This window comes from Pleurodeles waltl, chromosome 6, assembly GCF_031143425.1.
Source record: "Pleurodeles waltl isolate 20211129_DDA chromosome 6, aPleWal1.hap1.20221129, whole genome shotgun sequence".
Classification (NCBI taxonomy): Eukaryota; Metazoa; Chordata; class Amphibia; order Caudata; family Salamandridae; genus Pleurodeles; species Pleurodeles waltl.
In genome coordinates, this window is record NC_090445.1 from 651,747,048 (window position 1) to 651,773,307 (window position 26,260).

At 45.6% G+C, this 26,260-nt stretch overlaps 1 protein-coding gene across 5 annotated transcripts in view; it reads right to left on the reverse strand.

The window, feature by feature from the left end:
- PPFIA4 (PTPRF interacting protein alpha 4) overlaps positions 1-26,260 on the reverse strand; it is a 3,105,259-nt gene that overhangs the window by 464,889 nt on the left and 2,614,110 nt on the right. For all 5 annotated transcript variants that reach the window (XM_069239004.1, XM_069239005.1, XM_069239003.1 and 2 more), the window contains one exon: positions 11,814-11,989. In XM_069239004.1, coding sequence (XP_069095105.1) covers positions 11,814-11,989 — 176 coding nt within the window. The remainder of the gene's footprint in view (positions 1-11,813; positions 11,990-26,260) is intronic.

The window sequence follows — 26,260 nt, forward strand, 5'->3', positions numbered from 1 at the left end:
CGTCTTTGACCTCTATGTGCGCAGGGTAGGCTCAGTGAAGGATTCATCACTAATGTGAAGACTAGGTGGGTTGCAGAGCACATTTGTAGGCAATTGCAACTTTCTTTCAGTTGTTTGTGACAATATGTACAGAATAGAACTTGGAATCATTAAGGAAATGGCAAAACTGTTATTGCCCTTTATTGAACTGTAGAGTGAAGCTAAAGCAGGGTTTTTGCCTTCAGTTTCATTGAATCTTTAATAGCGAGGGATCAAATATGAGCACACTGCCGCTCAGTGTGAGGGCTGCTGATGAAATGTGCCTTAGTAGCACTCACAGCACTTTGAAGCCGCACAACTGGTAGGAAGCATTTATATATTTAAAAAAAGTAAATAGATAGTGAATACTGAATGCATGAATCCACACACACTGACTTTAAAACCTGTGTCAATACAATAGCTTTTGCACTTCCTACCACAGTTTGACAGTATCCAAGGCTATGGGATGTCTGCAGCCCTTTCAGAATTACTTCTGTAAAGTGTAAGCTGTTAAGTCATTTTATTGACAGATTCTCTATTTTTAACTGAACTGCAGCAGTGTAATAAGGTGCAGTGAATCTTACAGATGGCATCTCTTTTGTGTTCTCTACGACTTTTTTTCAAGAACCTGCAGTGTGGCTGAAGTCCTCTTGTTGTCTTCTTGCAAAAGACGGATTGAAAAAATAAACATACATGCTTTCATATCTCTGGAGACTATGGGCCTGATTACGAGTTCGGCTGAGAGGGTTAATCCGTCCCAAATGTGACGGATATCCTGCCCGCCCTATTATGAGTTCCATAGGATATAATGGACTCGTAATTCGGCGGGCGGGATATCCGTCACATCTGGGATGGATTAACGCTCTCCATTGAAGTCGTAATCAGGCCCTATGGTCTATGCTTTATTAACATAGTGTTCATGAACGGTTCTGTAAGAAATTAGGTTACTGGTTGAGGGTGGTCAAACCCTACTCAAGCAGGAACCATAATCCATGTCAGGATAAGGCACAGGACAACTCTAAATGATACTGTGCTTAATCCTCTGGTAGCTTGGAACAAAGTAGTCAGACTTAACTTAAAGTAAATGTTAAAGTAGGTGTGCAACACTTAAAACAGTAATAAAGTGAAAACACCACACAAAAAAGATCACACACCATGTTAGAAAAATAGAGTAAAATTCAATGAATGAAACAAGAACAAGACCAAAACAACAAAAATCTATTCAGCACAAATGTAGATATTTCAACGTTTTCATTGAAAAATAGTGTCAAAAATCACAAAGCGCCAACTGTGACTATATGGTCATACTGGGCCACGACAAAGTCACAAGTTCAGGCAGAACACAATGGAGCACGGGCCAGCTACTGGGACCCACGTAGGTTTACTGAACACAGTACTTTAATTCCTGATTTGCAGTCTGCGCAGCACTGCATTGCTTCGCAAGACTTCACTTCATCCAATGCCAGTTTCTAATAAGATGTGCGGTGAGGCTTTGCATCAGTTCTGATGAGCTATGTGGCATAGCTTTGTGGGGCTTTGCATCACTTTGTGTCAGTTCCAATGAGCTGGCAGCAATGTGATGAGGCTTTGCATTGCCTGCCATCAATTATGATGAGGGTAGCATCTGTGCTACGAGGCTTTGCGGGGCTTTGCTTCATGTTGGTTCCGATAGGGACCACAGCAGGGCTTGGAAGAGCACATTAAGGCCCACTTTCAAGAGTCCAGGACTAGGGTGGCCCCACCTGGGAGGGCATGATTTACAGATGGCAGACACCAAGTGCTGGGCTCAATACATACATGAAGCATTATTGAACAGACCTTTGGGATCCTTACTCCACAATCCTGCTGTCTTAACGATATGGCAGTACTGGTGTACTTAAGTTGTGTGCAACATTGTTGAAGCTTGTTGCGTGTTGCTGAACATCACCATGTGACTGGGCTTACATATAGATCCTGACCCTGATCAATGCCCACAGTCTAGGCATTAGGGTGAAGTACAGACTAAAGGTCAGGGTAATCTGGTGTGAGATTGGCTATTTATCTAATTTTGGATCTGAGCTGCTAATCTGGTTGCTATGTTTATGTGACTGGGCAGCCTCTTGTCAGTGATGAATTGTGGATTCCTACCACACTGTTGATAAATATTGTCTTGAGACGACACTGTTTATTTTCACATAGTATCATCAACTAAAATGCAATGGTCTACTAAAAGAATAATGTGCCTCTTAACATTCACTCAACTAACATTAACAACCCAATACAAACTCTCAAATAGTGCACACGTTTTAGGTCAAACATATGAAATCCTTACCTAACACACGTACATTAGATACATAAACAATCCATGTTAAAAGTGTTATGATTCTATCAATTGTTTTGTGTTTTGGATATTCCGGGGTCCCCCTCCTGCTAGTGGAGGTATTTACTCTGCAAGCAGAGTGAGCCTTCCTGCATGTGGAGTCACCACCCTGCAACAAACAGAAAATTGCATACAGCTAGAGGAAGTCAGCAACTTTGTCGTCATTCTGAGCCATCCTTTCATCACAACGCAACACTGTTCTGCTCCATTCTGCAGATCCTTGGTGTGATCTAACACAACATGGCTGTGGGAATTGATGAGAAAGCATCCCATTCACCAATCAGGAATCAGACATCATTAGTGATGGGGTTCCCCAAAGTACCCTCAGCGTTATGAAGGTCCGGAAACCCAGATGAGAAGTGCACGCTGGTCTCAAATCTATTGCAACATTGCCATATGCTGCAGTATAGTGGGTGTTCACAGCACTTGGGGGAAGTTCTGCTGGAAACACTGGGAGGACCTTCCTTGTTGGACTTAAATTAAGACCCAGGAAATTATGGGTTTGTTCTCCCAGCCGCATTCTAAACCACTATACAAGAGGATCCTGAGGGAGGCATGGCCTATCCTCCATGCTCTGCTGGAAGAGTTTGAACAGTGGATGGACAGTATGTACATTTATTTATGATTCAATTATATGCACATGTGTTTCAGAGTGGTGTTATGTTGTGTTCAGTTTAACCTTTTTCTAACTTTCCATGTTCCATTTAACCTTTGTTATATGAATTTTATGAGAGAAATGAAAGTTTAAAATCACTAAAATGATTGTATGGTTGTAGTCTTTTTTGGACTGACTAATCATCTGATGTTGGCATTAAAGGAATGTTTTTAAACTTCTGTAATTTTTGGACAACATAACAATTTGAACACTACATTCACATTTATACACTGTTACATTTTCATTTTGTCAAACTTAGTTTATGTGATGATGGAATTGTGTATCTTTACTTCACTTTCTAACTACCATATATTTTCTTACCATTACATTAATAACTCACACAATCCTATAGAGTATATTACACAAAAAACAACAATAAGACATATCCTTTAGAATGCTTGGTTGCCTTGAACTGAAACACTAATTTCAGATTGCCAAGGCGTGGAAAAGATCTTTTTAATTTTAAATTTAGGATTAATCAAAGTAATAGGCTTAGAGCACAACCCCTTCTCCTCCTTTAAATGCCTCAATCCAAAGAATATTCAGAAAATATAATTTCTATTTGGAAATGAACAAGTATTTAAATCCAATTTTTTGATAGTGACAAGTTTAGTAAATAGTTCAACTCTTGTATTTGGGGATAAAATATCCTTTTATAGTAAAGTTATACTGATAATCATAATTGAACATATGAATTGAAAATGTCTCTCTTCTTTTCACAATCCTTCTCAGAGGATCGGACTAGCCAAGGTTCTTCACAGTAGGATCCGGGGTAAGGAAGATCCTCAACTGTGAGGCAGGCATGAAACCTCTCCACCAGCAGCTGGTGGGGGAAAAGGCCATCCCAAGCAAGGATAGAGGTGCCTGATACATAAACTGTAACCTGGAAGCTGTAGAGGCCACTGGGTGCGGGGGGAATGGGGTTAGAGATGTGGACATCATTAGCCAGGAAGAACCAGAAGGTGGGGCTCTTCCTGACCTAGATCAAAAACAATCTGTGGTGTCTAGCAGTCTGGCACTGCACCCAGCCACCAATTCACTCCAAAGTCCCATATTCCACCAGGGGTCCAGCTACACTGCCTGCACATCCATCATTCCCTCTTCTAAATGCCCACCCACAGGAACAACAACAGTCAAGGAACACCTCAGCCCCAACATCCCAACAGCCTTCTTGGCAGTCCACTCACTTCCCTAAGAATATGTATCTTTGGCTGTTCTCACTGAAGTCCAGAGGCCAATCATAGATATTCAGGGACTGATCTCTCTAGATAGTGGGGACTTAGTTATAGCAGCCCAGATACTCTGAAAGACAATCATTGAACAGCTTTGCCTTAATGTAGCTTAATGACCTTCTTGATAGCAGGTCTTATGTTGCATCTGACTCCCCATCCTGCTATAGCTCTTGTTGTCTGAGCTCCCAGTTCATCTGTCATACCTGTTTTCACGTCTGCCTCTATTTTTCTTTCTTGCCTCTATCATCTTCCCGGCCAAGACATGTTGCCTCACACTCTTTTCCCGAAAAGTCATTGTTGGTGCATCTTTGTCATGGTTTCCTGGTAGCATTTTGTAGCAAAAACCCAACGCACAGATCTACTTTTCAATCATCTGAGGGAGTCCTTTAAAGGAGGCAGTTATCTCACAGAGAGCAGTCCCATTGTATAAATATCATCCCAAACACTACACTGCTGTTATTAAAACTGATCTTCCCAGTCAGTAGCATTGTACCATGCCATCCTCTCCCCCTCACATACTTGGCCATCTTACATGGCCAGCACGTTGTAAGGCATGGAGAGGGGTGCTGTTAGAAATTTGGCTACACGTTGACTAGGGTGTGAACCATGGTCAAGTAGCAACCACAATCCTAGTCAGGATAAGGCACAAACCCCAAATGAACCAGTGCTGAACCTCATGGCAGCTTGGCACAGAGCAGTCTGGCTTAACTTAGAGGTAATGTGCAAAGTATCTGTGAAAAACATCAAGCAGTAAAACAGTGAAAAAATCACACAAAAAGTATCCCACACCAGATTAAAAACTAGAGTAGAATTGAATACATGACACAAGATCAAAAAGACAAAACTCCAATCAGTAGAACAGATTTATGATTTTATTATACATTTTATTGAGCATTTCCAACAACACAGTACAGCATAAGAGCCTAGCAAGAGAAGAAACATGTTCCCACAGGGGCTATAACAGTATGCTACATAGGAAGTGTTGAAACAGCTATTGAGCTATTATTCTGTTCCAGAGACATTTGAAGAATGATTCCCTGGGTTCTACTGAGGGAGAAAGTTGCCCGAGCAAGTTTCCACAAAACCGATGAAAGTTCCACTGTGAGAGGTTGAAGGAGAGCAAAATTTTGGCTAAAAGAGCACGAGAATGATAATAGGAAGAAAGAGTGCAGGAAAAAAAGTCCAGTCCTCACTGCTGAACACAAATGTTACACACTGTTACTGATTGGGAAGTGAGCCCTGGATAGCAGTATCCACAATCCTAGTCAGAGTAAGGCACAGGCAAATCCCAAATTAACCTGTGCTCAACCCCCCTCATAGCTTGGCTCAGAGCAGTCTGGCTTAACCTAAAGGCAGTGTGTTAAGTATTTGTGCAACACTTTTAACAGTTACTCAGTGAAAACAGCACACAAAAAATCCCACATCAGGTCAGTTAAATAGAGAAAAATGTAATAAGTAAAACAAGACCAAAATGACAAAAATCCAGTCAGTACAACCATAGTTATGAGCTTGTGCAGAATAAACTGCAATATAGCACCTAAAAGCAGAAAGCATCAACACCAGCTATCTGGTTGCGCTGGACCTGGTCAAAGTAAAATGTTCAGGCTAACCGCAATGGAACATGAGTTGAATATCATCCCTGATTAGTCCTGCTGAAGTTTTACCTTCTCAAAATTTGTGCCAAGAGTCCCATTCGCATTGGAGGGCATTGCAAGTGGTGATTGGTGTGGGGCAAGGAGCAGGCTGCGGCTTCACAATGGTGGTCCACTGCGGGCTGATGATGCTACTGTGTGAAGAGACGGGCTGGCAGCAGCCAGTGCTGATTTTTGGTGCAAGTAGAGTGGTTTCAATGCGGGCTGGTCTGTTCACGGTCGAGAAGAGCCCAAAAGCTTGATTTTAAGAGCTCAAGAGCCACACCAAGTGTCTAGAACCTAAGAGGCACCTCTTGGGGGTCAAGATCCCAATGAAGATGGGTCCAGAAGCTGTTGGAAAGCCTGTTATGTCCCGGAGGCTCAGATCAGGGTTCCAGGTCTAGTTCTTCCTCTCCAGGCAAGAGGGCAGCAGGTCAACACAGCAAGGCAGCAGCTCCTTCAAAGTAGCAGTCCAGCAGAGTGGCAGTCCTTGTAGCAGCATAGCAGCCCTGGCAGAGTCTCCACAGGTCCAGGAGTGTACTAAAATGTTGGTGTATGTGGTCCTTCTCATATTTTATACACAGTTGTACCTTCGAAGTGGGAGAAGCTTCAAGAAGTCCTCCTTTAAAGTACATAGTACCCTACCTTCCGGGCCCTGGTTCCAGACCTACTACAGGAGGGTATGCAACCATTTGTGCGAAGACAGGGCACAGCCTGTTGAAGTGTAAGAGAGACTGGGACCAGCTCCTTCCTCCCATCCTGCCAGTGATGGCCATCTAGTCAAATCTAACCTCCTATTTTGTGTGGCTGTCAAGATTGAATACACAAAGCCCAACTGGCAATTACACTCACTCTTGTGACCAGAGACATGATGCAGGCACCAACTGGCTAAGGCAAGAAAATATCAACTTTCAAAAAAGTGACATTGTCAGAATTGCAATGTAAAATCCAACTTCACCAAAGGTTAGGATTTTAAATTGTGATTCCAGATGCACCAAACATGAAGGGGACATGTCTTCACATTCTCTCACCCATTTGCAAAATTACGCTTCTAAAATCTATAAAGTACCTCCACTGTTATGCTATGGGAAAGAAAGGATAAGCAGCAGTGAAAAATGAGTTGAAGAGTTTTTCACTACCAGGACATCTAAAACTTAAAAGTACATGTCAAACCTTTTAAATACATTGCCCTCTGCCTTCTGGGCTTTCCAAAGCCTACATTAGGGGTGACATATATTATAAAAAGGAAGGTTTGTGCCTGGCAAAAGGTTTATTTTGTCAGGTCGACATAGCAGTTTAAACTACACAATGGAGGCCCGAGATATGTTTAAAGGGCTACTTAAGTGGGTGGTACAGTCGTGCTGCAAGCCCACTAGTAGCATTGAACTTACAGGCCTTAAGAACATGTAGTACACTTTACTAGTGCACAGAGTCCTAAGGCAACCAAAATGAATTCAGCAAAAAAAGGGAGAAGTAAGGCAAAATGTTATGGAACGACCCTGCAGAGAGCACCAGGTCCAACAGGTGCCATCTGGGCAGTTGTGAGGCAGAGAATGACCAACTGGGAATGGAGATACCTTCTCCTCACCAAGGTTGTTCTCTTGTCCAATGATTAAGTGAGGACCATAGGTGTACCTTCATGTGAGGAATATGTAGGAGATTGTATTAAGGAAAATGTTAGTTGAGGGCTATATGGATGTGAATGTTGCATATGTATAAAATGTATCCTTGGCTGCTTAATTAATGGCTGGGGACTGGAGATCCTCAGGAGTGATTGGGAGGAACACAGTTGCCCAACTGTGAAGTAGCCTTTTTGAAGATGTTCTATGTGGAGGCAACAAGGTCGTCCTCCTCTACCAGCTCCTGTTCCTCCCTTATCTTACTCGCCTTCTTGTCAAGCAGTGCTGGCCACTGACATTGTTGCTTTGAGGAGTATTGGATTCTCTCCTTGAATTGCCTTCCAGCCATCCTCCACTTCTAGATGGGTCAGCATCAACGTCCGGTGCAATGTCCCCAATACCTGAAGAAAAAGATGTCAACAGCTGAAGTATTTTAAATCCAGTTGTGCTTACATTTTAACACTGTACTTTAATAAACATTGTTTGGCAAATAAATAATAACGTTAGTACAATGTGAGCATAAAGAAATAAATTAATGATTGATCCATGGATAAAATTATTATATCTCAACAACGGGAACTCACCAGCTCCAGTCACAGATATTTAGGTTTTTGGAGATCCCCCCCATGAGATCATCAGCCCAACCGGTGTCCTTGAAGTTGGTTTTTCCAAAGTATCTTCAGATCTGGTAGCTATATAAATACATTTTATTTTCAAAGAATATTGTCAATATATAAATTACACATAAAAATTGAAAAACAAACAATAAAATAAAATAACTTGTTTAAGAGTATGTTGTACTTAAACATTGATATATATGTGCTATTGAAAGGCCTTCCGCTTAGATGCAGAAGTTAAGATAATAGACTTATCTGACCGATGAACGGTAGTAGGCCTATAAGCTGCTGCTAGGATGTAATTAGTTGTTGATGTTCTTAAGGTGGATACCAGGCACTGTTGTATTATACAAGCTCACAGAAGAACATGTCATTTATATTGGTTCATTACTCATTTTGACACCCACAAAGATTGTTGTTCTGCAAGTTAAAACAACAGCTATCTTGCAGTGCTACCCTTACATTGGCAAATTGAAGAGCAGTTTTATAAGAAAATATATTATATCTAAACCAATAGCACTAGATTCTGATGATGGTACCATGCAGTACAAAAGATGTACAGAATCCTTGTAAGCAATAAACAAAGAGGTTAGCTCAAAAGAGCAGGTATTTAATTCACCAATCTCTTACCTTTCACCTGCAGTGAAGTACGTCTTGATTTTGGTCCCGTATCAGGAGCAGATGTTGATGTGGCAGGTGGTGCATGAGACAACCACACAAAACTTTAACAAGGTTCAAAGTATTACTGTATAATAGAGTAACTGTATAAATGCCAAGAGTATATTTGACTACAGTTGAAAGATAGTCCAAAAGACACAGTCAAAACAGTGTTAAAATTTAATAAAACAAATGATAGAAAACAACTATGGAGTTTTAGACTGTGTATGCTGGTAGGTTGCTTTGCAAGTCCTGCCCTGTGTGTTGCCCTGCTGTCCTTGCAATGGCTCTTGCTGCAGCTGATGCAACCAATTCACTTGAAATATTGGCTATATGAAAAAATAAATAATTAATTACAAAATGTAGGAATCTATATAGTTCGTGTGAGAACTTGTTTTTGAGAGATATTTATGTGATATGTGCCTAACAATGCAGATATGAGATAAGGACAGCTATGGGGGCAATTATAGGTTTACTTTTAGTGAAAGAGAAGGGGGTTTAGAATCTCACTTAGTACCACATTATTGTTGTCAGCAAGAGGTAGCCCATATAGCAGGCAGGGGTTCACTGTGGAGGGGACAGCCTATTCAAGGAGGTAGGATGGAGAAGTGATTTTCAGCCAGCTGAATCCTGGAGAATTTCTCTTCATTGGCCTCCTCTCATCTTGCCATTTCCTTTTATTATCCTCTATGGTACATGCCTCCTACCTCAATGCATTAGCATATTCTGTCAACTCCTGCCATGAATCTTCCTTCTGTGTACCACTATGGGTGAAAGAAGGCAGCCCACATAGTTGCTTGGAATGTTTTACCACATATTTAACTGCAATGGCTATTTTCTCCCCATTGAATTGTCTCTTACTCTTCAAAAAAGTGTGGTATGCAGAATGTGGTGGCTGCAGGTTCTGAAAGCTCAACAGAAAAATAAATCTGATCCTAGGGTGTGGGCAATATTTATGATGTTGTAAGGGAACGGGTGTGCATGATTTGTTTCAGGTACATATAATTCTCCTATTCCCGTCTATGTGTAGGTCTCTGCCTCAGATGTGATTTTCTCCACCTTTAGTGCAGAGGTCTCTGTCCCAAATGTGGAGGTCCCAAAAAGTGTATGGAATGTAAAAATATGTTTGTATAGTTACTTGCATTAACTTTGTGGTTGTAAATTACATATATTCTAGCTACATCTTCATAAACTGAAAGGGTAAGACATGCAAGTCTACAGTTTGTATAATATTTACACTTGGACATTTTGAATATCTTAAAGTAGTAAATGTACTTCAACATATAAGAGTGCATTTACACATGTTGATGTACCCACATGTAGTTTTTCCTTTGTAATTAGACCCCAAAGCCTCATAGGATATTAAGGTGGCCATGCAACTCCTATGATGCAGGGAGGATCTGTCAACTCAGAGGTTGGCATAGGAACCGATATGTTAATGAGGTTGTCAGCCTAAGTGAAATTTACAGCCACCTTCCAAATTCCATTAATACAATACCGTCTTTGAAGATTCTGGATACATTAGTAGGTAGGCTGGGTCACTGGCTGTTCTTGATTCACAGGAGTAATGTGAAATATATCAAGGCACTGCATTGGGGAATTGCCTGATTTTGCAAAAGTTTATTTATTTGAATGTGAATGGGATGGGTTACTATTTGACATCAGGGATTAATGACAGGTTTTCAGCTCAGAAATATGCAAGTTAGGTGTACACGCCCCGTGACAAAGCACCTGCCAACATCACTGAATAATAGGCATCTTGTTTCTTCTGTAAACTCAGCCACTCTCAAAGTTGTTTGCGTTTGTAGTATAAGCAAGGATGTCAAATGCATTGTCAGTCAAAGAACTAAGCAGGTAATAATTCTTCTGGAGAATGGACCACAAAAGAACAGTTTTTGTGATTTGTTTACATACTCAATACTAATTACTTTGATAGCTGGAAAACAAGATTGATCATGTTCAGCACATTCACCATCATAGCAAGCACAACTACATATTTACAAGTTATACTATAATTAAGCCATGGCATGCAGATGCCTTTTGTATATGAAGAAATATGTACCTAACTTCCGCATCAGTTCCATGGATTAATTTTGTATGGAGAATGACATAATCAATACCAGGGACAAATCTCAATGTGAACCTGGCAGGGATAAATCTGATCCCAGCTTCTTTACCATATGGTTTCGGTCAAAGTATCTTTGTGTCAAATACCAACAGCCTGAGTCACATCTAAGATAAAACTAAAATGACAAAGGGGGGCATTTACACTTTGACAAAATGAGTGAACAGCTGTAAACGTACAGTTCATCCACCCTCAAAGTCACAATTCATCGGCCTCATTGAGACATAGGAGAACCCTAGATTTTCAACAGTGGAGCCTGAGTTGACACCCTTGCTTGAAATTCAGTGCAGTGACCATTTGCCACGGGCTCACTGGGGCCAATGCGTCAGAACACTTACCATATCAGGCTTTCCTGAAAATACATTTCCTCCTAGGACTGGTAAGCCATGGCCCCCCCAGAGCTGAAAAAATCATTAGTGGCCACGATGTGCAAGGAAGAAACTGTGTGTATCAGAGTAATTGTTTTTTTTTTCATTTCAGAAATAAACCCTCACTGTTAGAGTTTCCAATTGATAGAAAAAACAACGGCATTACATTGTTGTCAAAAGTAGTCCAGTTGCTCTGGCTGGAACATTTTTGGTAAAATGAATGAGCTATTAGAGGTTTCACTTTTTGGCTGCTGTTCTTCCACCTAGGTGTGATAGGCAGAGTTCCAGTGCCCCAGAGAAATCAAAATCTTCCTGCCAAACTCTTAATGACGTCTAAATAAGCAGTGCAACTGTAATAGTTCCACAACATTCTTCTATGTTATTATATCACAATAATGGCTGTATTTATTACATAGCTGAAACCTCTTCAAAAGGTATTTATAGAGCTTGCTTGCTCTTAAGAATATTTTTTATCTCAAACTTTCCGAAAATGAAACAATTAGGTACCCTAAGTTATGTGTAATATTCTCACCTGAGTGTTCTGATTGGGTATTTGCAGTACAAGTGCCAGACTATTGTGGTCAAAATTTTCATCCAGCGATATAAGGGCTCCGTGGACACCACTCTCAACAAGATGATTTCCATATTCTTTGAGTCCAATTGACTGAATCCATCGTATCACTTGGTCATTTGTCCACACCAACACATCTAGAAAAAGGGTTATAAATACAAATGTTAAAATCTGCATTGTGATCATTAGACCTGTAAAATGTGTATTTATGTATCACATTGCCAGGACAATATAATCCATGTTTTCAGATCATATAGTTGTCATTGTGATGTCACATCTATTGGTCGCGATTTTAAAAGACAATGGAGAAGATGCAACACAGGATATAGGCGCTGATAGTATGTTAGAAATAAGCAAGCAGCTCCTCCATAAGGGCAGAGGAGCATCCCACACAACCAGCAGCAACCCCTGCAAATCCTTTCACAAGGAAGGGATAATAAACACAGTTTGTGAAAGGGGCAGGGCATTGGGGGTGATGAGCAGAGGGGAGTGAACTTTGCACTCCACTCATAGCGCATGTGTGTTTGGCCATCCGGCTCGGGCCAGTCAAACACACATGCGCTCCCAGTGTGCCTGGAAACGCTCGGACTGGGTGCTCCCACCCAATCCTGACGCTGCTTTGAGCAGCTTCAGGATTGACCGCAGGGCAGGCTGGAAGCCTCTGCGTGCGTGCAGCAGAGGAGCGGCGCTGGAGTGGAGTTTTTTTTTTTTTTTTTATGTTGCCCCCGCCCCCAGGAATCCCCACAAGCCACGACTGGAAATAAGCATGCTTACATTAATTAAATATAATAATTAATGAAACTGTCAGGGATTTCGTAAATTACACATTATGACCCTCAGATATAAAAGATGCGAGAAGTTGTGCAATATGAAAATTCATGAATTTCACTTTACTTGAAATCAGGGAATTTCACATGTGTATTTAACATTTCTAAATAATGTTAAAATGCAGAGCATCCCAAATGTAAATTCAGTATTCAATCCTTACTATAAGCCCTGTAACAATAGCTGATAAAGCCAGTCTCATGTGAAACATTATTCTCTCCTTATTCAAAAAAGAAACTAATCAAATTCTCCGTATGGTATAATAGGTACGCTTTTTTACTTCATCTTCTGTACAATAAAGGCCAATGGTTACAGGTTTTGTTACAATGATGATGTCACATAGATATTTCAGCCATAAAAAACATGCAAATGATTTCAGGTGTTCTTACAATGATGATGTCACGTAAATATATCAGCCGACAGGTGTTTCGTCCCAAACATGGGACTTTCTCAAGGCTGATAAATTGTACATAAAAGAGAGAAAAAAACATGGACCTAAAACATTTAGGGGGTTATTCCAACTTTGGAGGAGGTGTTAATCCGTCCCAAAAGTGACAGAAAAGTGACGGATTTACCACCAGCCGTATTACGACTCCATTATATCCTATGGAACTCGTAATACAGCTGGTGGTATATCCGTCACTTTACCGTCACTTTTGGGACGGATTAACACTCCTCCAAAGTTGGAATAACCCCCTTAATATTGATACAAATTAAAATATGGGTGTTCATTCACCTATTAAACCAAGTGGAAAAAGAAAGTAAAACAAGAAGAGATGTACAACAAATAGAAAAAGCATGTTGCATGAATCTTACACCAAAAATATAAATATATATTCCATATATTGTGCCTAAAATCAAAGATTAACATGTGCATTATCGTCACATGCCACAATCCCAAATGTCCCATAGCATCAATAGAGCATGAACTTAAGAAGAATCAATAAATTTGTCCTATTTGTAATCAATTTAGTGTTGGCATTTACCGTTATTAGTAACTCTTTGTTAGGCCTTCACATCTCATACACTTATGGTTGCTTGGGTTTGTTGTAACTACACTTCTTATTAAATATGGCCTCCTATCTTTGTACTTTCTTCTGAAATTCATGCTGTATATAACTATGATTTAAGAGAAACAGTAAGGTCAGATCTAATAAGTGAAAAACTGTAAGTGCATTTTAATTATTGTTTAAAGTAAAAGCAAAACATTAAAAACAATACACAAAGCCCATTAGGATTAAGAGATTAAAATTTAGATTTTTTCTAATTTCTTCACTGCCATATGCACAAAATGTACAAACTTGACAAAAAGTGCTAACGCAGTCAGTCGATTGAGTTGGAGACAGTATCCCAAATTGTCCAGACAGGTTGAGAGGCCTCAGCAAAGTGCGACGGACAGTTAGCAATTCTGTGCAGCAACATTAAAGGTGTACCATGGATACTCTCTCATAGTCACAAGACCTACAGGCAACTGGGGCTGGATACTTTGGCCAATGGTGACCATTAATCTAGCACGTAAACTGTCTACAGTTTCTATGTAAGGCTTGCTTTAAGTAGGACTGTTTCTGTAGTGTAGCAAAAGAGTTTATTATGTATTGGGCATATAGAGCATTCTAAATCTTTTCTAGATCAGCTTCCTTGGACAGAGACTGCACCTCTTTTTTTTAATGCCCATCTTAATGGTCCGAGGAGAGTATGTTGCTGTGATTGACTTAAGATCAATGTTCAGGTCATTAGCCGTGATTGCTGGTATGTTGACCAGGGATTCTCTGATGCCCCAAAAAACGCAACAAGGACTTCCTTGAGGGATACAGGATTGGCTACAAAGAGCGAAAATACTGAATTATTGATGCCTTGCATTTCAAAATTTGATCCCAAACATTAATCACGGTAACAATTGCCAGGTACAGTTTGGAAGGTTAAAACTTCTTCTGAATGCTTTGCATTGCAGTTTGTCAAGGTTGGTAGAAAATTCCCCTAGATAGACTTAGGCCCTCATTACAACCCTGGCGGGCGGTGATAAAGCGGCGGTAAAACCGCCAACAGGCCGGCAGTAAAGCAAATTGAACTATACCACGGCGGAAACTGCCCACACAGACAGCCACTTTAACACACCGACTGCCACAGCGGTTGCAACAAGCACTGCGGCGGTAACCACCAACAGCCAGGCGGAAGACAATGTACCACCCACTGTATTACAACAGGCCTATCCACCACCTTTTCCGGGGTGGTACCAACGTCATCAAAATCATGGCGGAAACTGTACACAGAAGGCAAAGGACTCGCCTCTGGAGACTCAAGGAAGAACCACGACACCATGGAGCCCGAGATACACATATTCCTCATGCTGCTATACCTCCTCATACACTATGAACAGTAACGCCGGCGAAGACGACCACAGTGAATACTGCCACCTAGCACACAAGGGAGGGGGGAGAAAAAAGAGAGTGACACACGCATGCAACACGCAACACCCCCACCCCCTACACCATACACACAAACAGATGCAGTAACATTACACATACACCCTGTACCTCTTAGGAATAATGCAAGGACAAAAGGAATTGATTAAAGTGAGTGTAATAAGATAAAATACTAGAAAATCGTGCTTCAAAATAAAGACAGCATACATATATATATATATATATATATATGTAAATGGAGGGACACTGCCCAGTCCTCAATGTCCGTGGGCCACAGGGTCACATCACATAGGCCAAGGCCCCACTTGACTCCTGCAACAACACGGACAGAACACTGTAGGGGCATCAGGACGAAAATTCACAGGCACCTCAGGGGGACAGGGAACGGGGGGCACCTCAGCCAGAAGATGGTACAACACCTCTGTCCTGGAGGGGGCTACATGCCCTGTGCGATGTGCAAAGCCACAGTATCTCAAGTGGGTGGTTTGCCAACTGCTTGGTCCTGAGGAGTGCAAAGCCACAGTCTCTCAAGTGGGTGGTTTGCCTACTGGTTCTGGAGGGGGTCTTGGGCCCAGTGTGCTTCATCCTGGCAAGGAGGGGGTGAGTGGATGGCTTCTCCACTGGTTCTGGAGGGGGCCTTGTGCCCAGTGTGCTTCATCCTGGGAAGGATGGGGTGAGTGGATGGATTCTCCACTGGTTCTGGAGGGGGCCTTATGCCCTGTGATGCGGCACTTGGGAAGTGCAAGGTCACAGTCTCTCACCTGGGTGTCACACCTACAGGATTTGCAGGGTCCAGGACGCACTACAGCCCATGGAGGCAGGACTACGCACTGCCCGCCGGTGGTGAGGGCTACTCAGTAGTGGCAGTGGCAGTGCTGGTGTCGGGATGCCAGTGATGGGGGGAGGCTCCAGCCCTTCCCTGCAGCCTCGGACGGCTTCCCACTGGGGCTGCTGCTGCTGGCAGTGGTGCTGGTGGCGGTGCTGGTGGCTGTGCTGGTGTCGGGATGCCAGTGGTGGGGGGAAGCTCCAGCTCTTCCCCTGCAGCCTCGGACGGCTGCCCACTGGGGCTGCTGCTGCTGGCAGTGGTGCTGGTGGCGGTGCAGGCAGTGGTGGGGGGGAGGCTCCAGCCCTTCTCCTGCAGCCTCGGACGGCTGCCCACAGGGGCTGCTGCTGCTGGTGGCGGTGCTGGTGGCAGTGCTGGTGTCGGGATGCCAGTGGTAGGGGGGAGGCTCCCGCCCTTCCCCTTCAGTCTTAGAAGGCTGCCCAGTGGGCTGCTGCTGCTGGCAGTGGTGCTGGTGGTGGTGCAGGCAATGGTGGAGGGAGGCTCCAGCCCTTCCCCTGCAGCCTTGGATGGCTGAACCCATGGTTGGTGGTGGGGGCTCAGAATCAGTCCCAGCACCAGGCCTCCTGTCCTTCCTGCCTGCAGGTGCAGGCCCCTTCACTTTCGCAGCTGGTGCTGCCTCCTTGCCATTCACCTTGGCAGCTGGTGGTGCATCTTTGCCCTTCCCTTGGCAGCTGGTGGTGCCTCCTTGCCCTTCACCTTGGCAGCTGGTGGTGCATCTTTGCCCTTCCCTTGGCAGCTGGTGGTGCCTCCTTGCCCTTCACCTTGGCAGCTGGTGGTGCATCTTTGCCCTTCCCTTGGCAGCTGGTGGTGCCTCCTTGCCCTTCGACTTGGCAGCTGGTGGTGCCTCCTTGCCCTTCCCCTTGGCAGCTGGTCCAGGCACACTGTCAGTGATGATGGCTGGTTCCCTGGAGCCTCTCACACCTGCAGTAGCTGTCGACACTACTGTGCCATGGACAGGGTGGCTGAGGTGGTCGCCTGGGTTCTGACCACCCTGGCCCGACATGAAGGACGGGGGGGGTAGGGAAGAGGTCAACGGCGGGGAGTAAACGCTTCTTAGGGACACTGGGGTGGGGAAGAGGGTGAAGGTTTGGGAGTGGAGGAAGAGGGAGTGGTTGTAGAGGGTGTTTGTCTGCTGTGTTTGGGTGCAGATGCATGTGCTGGATGCTGTTGTGAGGTGGATGGCTGTTGGGTGTCTGAGTGCTTGCGTTTGTGTACTTTGGGAGGAGGGGGCACAGACACAGTGGGAGGAGACAGGGGACGTGTGCATGGATGTGGGGGTGGTGACTGCCAGAGAGGGGTGTGTAGTGATATGCGTTATGGTGATGGGGGCAGTGGATGAGTATGTAGTGCATGCAGGTGTGAGTGGAGACACTACTGGGAGGGTGGTGGACGAGGAGGAGGAGGAGGGGGACACAGTGGAGGCAGTGGATGTTGGTATGTCTGCATCTGGATGGTGTTTGTGTGAGTGCCTGTGGGATGATGTGTGGTGCTTGTGTTTGCCTGAGCCACTTCTGTGTATTGTCTTGGGTGCATGCTGGTCTGAATGTGTGCTTGGCATAGATAGTTCGAGGGGGAGGCTAGAGATGGGGACAATGGCTGCCACAGGCAGGAGGCCAGAGCCTGGATTGATCTCTGTTGGGCCGCCATGCCAGAGTGAATGCCCTCCAGGAATGCATTTGTTTGTTGCAAATGGCCTGCCAGCCCCTGGATGGCATTCACTATGGATGACTGCCCAACAAGATCGATCGCAGGAGGTCAATAGCCTCCTCACTCAGGGCAGCAGGGCTGACTGGGGCAGGGCCAGAGGTGCCTGGGGCAAAGGAGATGCCCACCCTCCTGGGTGAGCAGGCACGGGAAACTCGCTGAGGGGCTGCAGGGGGGGCAGTGCTGTTATGGGGGTGGCGGCTGTACCTGTAGTTGGGGTGGGCACACAGGTGTCCATCACCAGCAGGGAACTTCCATCGGAGGAGGTATCACTGTCATAACTGTCCCCTCCTGTCTCCGCCGTGGTGCTCCCCTCGCCCTCCGTCCCACTGGTGCCCTCACCGTCCTGTGGGATGCAGCTCCCTCCATCACCGGTGCCTCTGCTCCTCTGCCAGATGATGCTAATGCACATAAGGACAGGGTGACAAAACAAAAAGGGGGGAGACAAAGGATACACTTGGTTAATGGCAGCAACAACAACACCGTTGGTGTACATGACACACACACACACACAGGGAACAGCCATACACACTAGGCAATGCACTACCAGTCATAATGCTAGTCACCAGCCCATGGACAGGAATACCTAATGCCAATAGCAGCATACCTGACACTCACAGACCCCTGCCCAGTAGTGGATGCCAACAAGCTTCATTGGAGGTGGTTCACATCATACCCTGCCCAACATGGGACCTACCCTGTAATGTCCAGCCTGGCCTATAGGCACACAAAGGGCACACATCCCCCACCCGGAGACCACCCCACCACGTGCAAGTAGTATATTGGGAAACTGTGCTCATCCTCTTGTGGCTACTGTGATGCCCTCAAGTGCCCATCTAGCTCCGGATAGGCCACCACCAGTATGTGGGCCATCAGGGGGGTCAGGGTTCGAGGGGCACCCCTTCCTCATTGGGAGGCCATCCCCAGCTAGGCCTCCACCATCTTCCTTGCCCAGCGTCTCGGGTCCTCCCACCATTTTCTACAGTGGGTGCTCCGCCTGCTGTAGTCCCCCAGGGTCCGCACTTCCTTAGCGATGGCACACCATATACCCTTTTTGTGATGGGCGCTGACTGGCAGAAAAAGAAACATAGAAAAAGGTATCAGCCATACCATCCGGCCTGTTAACTCATGGCCCACCATAGCCCTCACATCCCCTTACGCACAGAATTTGCCCACCATACATGGAGCACGCTGCCCAGAACCCTTCCACCAACCCCCCCACACGAGGCCCTTTCACACAGCACTCCATGCATCCATGCCCCTTGCATCGTGCTCACTGTGTACTCACCTGTTTCTCTGGAGGCCCATACAGCATTCGGTAACAGGGTAGGACCCCATCCACCAGTCTCTCCAATTCCAAAGCGGTGAAGGCAGTAATACGAGCCATGGTCGGTTCCAGACACGGGTCATAGCAGCACTTGCAGTGTAGGTCCTCTCCTGTTGAAGGTCAGGTAGCATGTGAGTGAACAGATAGAAAATGGCGGTCACGTCCGCCCTGACCGCCGGTGTACATCACCATTGGCCACTGTAACCCATAGGGCTCAATGACAACCAATGAGGAGTTGTACGGCGGTACTCGAATGCCTCCCGCAAAGGCGCACAACATCAGCGACATTACATCATTTCCACATGTCCATTCACACAGGACAGGCGGATGCCATTTCAGTGGGGGAGCAGGCCATGGCACCTAACTGCATCACAGTACACATAGGCACCATTTGGGCCTATACAACAACATACAACAAACTGTTACAGTAACAACATGCAATGCAGTGTAGTGTTTGGAAATGTTGTATACTGACCAGCTGCTCCCCATTTCGCCCCCTAGATTACAACCGCTGCGGATGAATAGGAGATGGAGACATCCCCCTGTGTACTGACCCCTGGTGGACTTGGCAACAATGGAGGACAGGCACATCATCCTCACCAATAGACTGGACAGGGCCACAGTCACAGAGCTGTGTGTCCAATTGGAGCCTGACCTGATATCTGCTATCCGTCAGCTCATCTGGATCCCCCCTCTTGTGCAAGTCCTATCTGTGCTCCATTTCTTGGCAAATGGCTCCTTCCAAGTGAAAGTGGGCTAGGCAGCTGGAATGCCTCAGCCAATCTTCTCAATAGTGCTGACCAGAGTGTTGTCTGCCCTGATTAAACACATGCACAGCTACATTGTTTTCCCCCAGGTGGAGGATTTGGCCACAGTGAAAGTTGACTTCTATGCAATGGGACATATCCTCAACATTATTGGGGTTATTGATGGTACACATATTTCATTTGTCGTGGTCCCCTGGAGAAATGAACAGGTGTTCAGGAATCAAAAGAGCTTTCACTCGATGAATATGCAGATAGTGTGCCTGGCGGACCAGTACATCTCCTATGTCAATGCAAAGTATCCTGGCTCTGGCATGATGCCTATATCCTGAAGAATAGCAGCATCCCATATGTAGTGGCTCAACACCAGAGGCACCGGAAGTGGCTAAAAGGTGAGCCCTGGTTCCCACCCAGTGTCTATTGGTGCATGGGTATGGTGTGCCCCTAAGGGACAGTTGTCCCTCGATATTTGCAGGTGACTCTAGTTGCCCCAACCTCTCATGGCTACTGACCCGTGTGAGGAATCCCAGGACAAGGGCAGAGGAACGTTACAATGAGGCAAATGGGCAATCAAGGAGGATAATAGAGAGGACATTTGGCCTCCTGAAGGCCAGGTTTTGTTGCCTCCATCTAACAGGTGGATCCCTGTACTACCCACCCAAGAAGGTGTGCCAGATAATCGTGGCATGCTGCATGTTGCATAACCTTGCCTTAAGACGCCAGGTGCCTTTTCTGCTGGAGATGGGTGTGTGGACTACTCGTCCACTGTGGAGATGAGTAGTGGACCCTGAGGACAGTGAAGATGAGGAGGCAGAGGATGAGGATGAGGACAACAGAACAGCTATTATACGACAGTACTTCCAGTGACACACAGGTAAGGCACTGTAACTTCACTTCGCATTGACAGTTTTGTATTCAACATTGTACATTGCAGGCAGATTCCCCCAATTCTATGGCCACTTACTGTACCCTTTGGCATCTCTATTGCAGCCAACTACAGGTCATTCCTATGTATACATTACTGTACAGTTGTTTTGCAGTGTTTAAACCTTGTTAAACAAATACATAGTTAAATGATTTGATATACTCCATACTTGTATTTTTAAAAAGGGTGTTCATTTAAGTGCTAATAAGTAGAGGGGTGTGTGCAATGGGCTGGGGTGATGTTGAAGGAAAGTCCTGGAGAGAGTTTATTTGTATCACAGGTGCATTGTCCAAGGGGCATAGGAAGGGGAACAATGACAGTTCAAAGGGAACAGGGTGACAGAGTGGGACACAAGGGTGACAGTCAGGAGAGTCTTATTTCCTGGCGGGGGTCTTGGCAATGTTCTCTGGCTTCTGCCTGTATCGCAGGGACTGTTTGCGGGGTGGTTCTCCTTCTGCAGGGGGAGGGGTGCTGGTGGCCTGTTGTTCCTGTGGCGGGCCTCCTGTCCGCTAGCGGTAGTGGAGGTGAAGGGCTGTTCATCGGTGCGGCTAGTGTCAGGGGCCCGGTGGTGTGCCACTGCCTCCCTCATGGTGTTAGCCATGTCTGCCAGCACCCCTGCAATGGTGACCAGGGTGGTGTGGATGTCCTTCAGGTCCTCCCTGATCCACAGGTACTGTCCCTCCTGCAGCCGCTGGTTCTCCTGCAGCTTGTCCAGTATCTGGCCCATCGTCTCCTGGGATTGGTGGTATGCTCCCAGAATGTTGGTGAGTGCCTCCTGGAGCCTCCTGGAGAGTCGGTTCCCGTGGCCTGTCCTCCCCCTGTCGCACAGCAGTCCTCCCAGTTTCCCTGTTGTCCTGTGCCTCTGTCCCCTGAACCGTGTGCCCACTGCCACTGACCCCAGGTCCCTGATCGTCCTGTGTTTGTGGGGCTGCCTGGGGTCCCTGTAGAGGTGGACACACTGCTGATTGACGTGGGGACAGAGGTATAGGCCCGCTGGGTGGGTGCTGTGGTGGTATTTCCTGAGGGGGGAGGCTCTGTGGTGGTATGGGACTGTGCCTGGGTAACTGACTGTCCGGAGATCCCTAATGGGCCAGGTTGGTCATCCAGATCCAGGCAACCAGAGCTGCTGTCATCACTGTGGGCCTCTTCTGGGGGGGACAGGATGTTGCTGGCACCTCCTCTCCAGTGACATTGTGTGGGGGACCTGTGGGGATGTAAATGCAGTGTTATTGTTTCTGCGTGCGACATCTTGTGCATGGGTGTGTTGCCCTGTCTGGTTGTGATTGCCCTGTCAGCTTTGCCTTGTGTGAGTAGTTATTTTGTGGGCTAGGTGATTGTCTCTAATGTGCATGCTTTAATGATGGGTGTCTATGCATTGGTGGTGCATGCAGGGCTTGGTATTGGGATTGGCGGGTTGTGATGGTGGGGTGTATGTGAGATGGTGGAGTGATGGGAGTGAGGGTAGGGGTGGGGGTATGAGATGGCATGCAGGTAGAGTGGCTGATAGTAATAGAGATTTGACTTACCAGAGTCCAGTCCTCCTGCTACTCCTGCCAGGCCCTCAGGATGCAGTATTGCCAAGACTTGCTCCTCCCATGTTGATAGTAGTGGGGGAGGAGGTAGGGGTCCACCGCCAGTCCTCTGTACAGCTCTCTGGTGTCTTGCAACCACGGAACGCACTTTCCCCCGTAGGTCGTTCCACCTGTTCTTGATGGCATCCCTTGTTCTGGGGTGCTGTCCCACAGCGTTGACCCTGTCCACGATTCTCCGCCATAGCTCCATCTTCCTAGCAATGGATGTCTGCTGCACCTGTGATCCGAATAGCTTCGGCTCTACCCGGATGATTTACTCCACCATGACGCTTAGCTCCTCCTCTGAGAACCTGGGGTGTCTTTGTGGTGCCATGGGTGTAGTGTGAGTGGTTTGTGTGTGGGTGTGTAGGGTGCTGTGTTGGGGTGTGTGCTGTAAGATGCATGGATGGTGTATGTGTGATGGTGTTCTGGGGCTCTGGTTCTGTGGGTGCTCTTGTTGTGTGTCTCTCTCTCAGTTGTCAATTGTTTTGAGTCGTAAAGGGTTGTGGGTAATGTGTGTGTGTGTTTTATGTTGCTGTGGGTGTGGTGTGTGTATGTGTGTCAGGTGTGTGTAGTTTGAATTGTCCAAAGTAGTGTTGCTTTTTTTGAGTGTGTGTATTTTGAGCACAGCGGTATGTATCACCAATGGTTTACCACGGTTGAATGTCTGCCGTGGTGATTTATGGGTCATAATGTGATGGGTGTAGTTCTGTTGGCGTAACGTGTGGGTTTTGCTACTGCCAGTTTATCACTGACCGTTGGGCTGGCGGACTTGTGTGTGTGTCTGTATAGTGACGGATTGCTATGAGTGGGTCGTAATATGGGTAGCGGTAAAACGCCGCCGCGGCGGTATGTTGGCGGCAGTCGGCATGGCGGTAAGCGGGACTTACCACCAATGTCATGAGGGCCTTAATGTCCGTAAGAAATGGTTGGCAGTAACTTTGCGTGAACAACTTTTAAGATCCCTTCAGCCATAGGACTGTATAGTCCGTTATTAAGTTTTAAGTGCAATTATCACTGCTAATGTTTTTTTAGTCAAGAGCTGCAATTGCATGTTAAACTTGCATTTTGCATCAAACCATATTCTTAAGTTGTAATATTTAGAGTTGTGACAAATTTGTAGTTAGCCAAGTCTCCATGTTTGTTGGGGTTTGTTTTTTTATTTGCCAAAAATCATGACCTCAGTTTTCTTATCTTTTGCCCTCAATTTATTGATTTGGTTGTAAAGATTTAGCTGGTCAGCTGCCCACTGCACACCTATTTTGATGTGATCCAAGATGATTAGATCATCTGTACACTGTATTACTGGTAGCATGTAGGACTCAATCTTTGGTGGAACTGATCTGACTTTGATATTGCAAGGCCAAGATCTGCTGTGTAGAGATTGAACAAAAAGGGGGCCAGCATGCATCCCTGTTTAAGCCACTGAAAGGTCGGCATTTCTGAGGTCACCATGTTTCCATTTCCTACCTTTACTTACATCCAGGTGCTTGAGTAGAGGGAGCTAATTGCTTTTAAAAGAGTGTCTGGAGTACTCCAGTTTGCGAGTTTTGACCACATTATATTACAGTCCACACCATCAAATGCAGAGGAGTAATGGATGATGCATGCAAAGATGCTTTGAATATAGAGAAGCGGTGAACAAGACAAGAAAGAATGACTGCGTTATCTATGGTGGATATTTTTTTCCTATATCCCTTTTTATAAAATGCTAAAAGTTTTTCATTTTCTGCCCATATTTCTAAATCTTGCAGAATGTGCTTGGCGTACAAGTCACTTACCTTCGGTAACAAATTATCTGTAGAGACACATTCTAGTTGCAAGTTTCTTACCTTAGAATTTCCCCCAGGCTTCATACTGGATCCAGAGCTTTTTCTTCAAGCAGTTCCCTTGCATGCTGTCATGTTGTGTCGGTCAACTCCTAGTCCGTCATTGGTGTTGTGGTCACCAAGAAGATATCTCGCTTATATATAGGTGCACCTGGCCGGCTTACGTCAGTTCCGTTTAACGACTTTCCACACCAGAAGCGCAGAGCCATGAAGAACACTGGGACTGGTGTGCCAGAACTAAGGCCCTGAAAGGAAAGTCCATAGCCCTAGAAATCAGTTCTCAGAGTGTTCAGGATGGGTGGGTCAGTAAGGGATCTGCAACTAGAAAATGCCTCTACCAGATAGTTCTTTACCGAAAGTAAGTGATTGTTCATCTGATAGAGACTTCTAGTTGCAGATTCCTTACCTTAGAATAAATACCCAAGCAATACAGTCCCCGGAGATGGATCTGGGAACTAAGATCACACTAAAAACTCCTGCAGGACTGAATGGGCAGAGAAACTGTCCCTGCAGACCTGACTGTACAGGCAGTGGAATTTTGTGAACATGTGGAGGGACGCCCATATGGCTGACTGGCAGATATCTAGGACTGGAACCCCGCGTGCTTACACAGTGGATGTGGTAGTAGCTCTAGAAGAGTGAGCATGCAAACCCTCAGGGGGTGCTTTTAGCCAAGGTGAAGCACATTTGGATGCAGAGAACAATGCATTTAGAGGTGGTCCTTTTCTGCATTGCCAATCCTTTCTCCACACCCACATAATCAACATAGATTTGATCGTCCACCCAGAAATCTTTGGAACAATTCTGGTAGAACGCCAATGCTCTGTTTTGGGTCCCGACTGTGGAGCCTCTCCTCTTCACAAAAAGGATGTGGAGGTACATAAAAAGTAGACAAGGTGATGGATTGGCCTACATGAAAGGGCATGATCACTTTAGGTAGGAAAGAGGCCCTGGTACGAAGCACCACTTTGTTAGGATTGACAGAGATGAAGGGTGGCTTCCAAGAAAGAACTTGCAGCTCACTCACCCTCCGTGCAGAGGTGATGGTCACAAGGAAGGCTATTTTTAAGGTGAGGAGCTGAAAAGAACAATTATGAAGAGGCTCAAAAGGATCACGCATGAGGAAAGTGAGTACCAAGTTCAAATCCCACTGGGGCACTATGAACTGTTAGACGGAAACGTGTGTAAGACACTTCAGAAATCTCCTAAATGAGAGATTTAAACAAGGAGGGTTGATCAGGTAGTCTGAGGAAAGCAGTGATGGCAGACAGATAACCCCTAAGGGTGCCCAAAGCAGAGCCCGCTGGGCAAGAGAGAGACCAAGCAAGAGAAGCTCAGACAGAGGTTCAGAAAGGGGATCAACAGACTTGTTGGTACACCATGCCACAAATTTGTTCCACTGACAGGCGTATACCATTTTGGTGGAGGGACGCCTGGCTGCCAAGATAACATTACAGACTACGGGCCGAAGGTCAAAAGCTGTCAACTGCTGCTGCTCAATCTCCACACAAGAAGGCGGAGACTGGACACGTTCGGGTGCAGAACCGTACCCCACTGCTGTGACAGAAGATCCTCCTGAAGAGGCATTCTAAGTCGAGGATCGATGGCCATGCTCATAAGCTCCCAATGCTCTACTCTTCTAGCCCAGTCCAGAGCCATAAGAATTACTTGGACTCAGTCTTTCTCAAGAAGATCAAGTAGTCTGGGCAGAAGTTGTATTGGCGGAAAGGCGTATAAGAAACCTGAGTTCAACTCGAGACGGAAAGCATCGCCAAGCAAGTGCCGCCTTGGAAACTCCAGTGTGCAAAACAGCTGACATTGTGCATTCTTTGTGGATACGAACAGATCTAACCAATGCTGTCCCCACAGCTAAAACAGACTTTTGGCCACCACCATATGGAGATGCCATTTGTGATCGACCATGCACTGAAAGCTGAGTTTGTCTGCTCTGGCGATCAGAGAGCCCGCAGATGTTGAACCACCAGGGAAATATCCTGACGTTCCAGCCATGTCCAGAGGAGCAGAGCATCCTGACAAAGGGTCCACAACCCCACCCTGCCTGTTGCAGTACCACATGGCGGTGATGTTGTCTGTGAACACCTGCACCACTTTCCCTTTGAGAGAGGGTAAGAATGATTTCAATGCAAGCCTGATTGCCCAAGGCTCCACAAGGTTGATGTGGAGCCCAGACTCCCT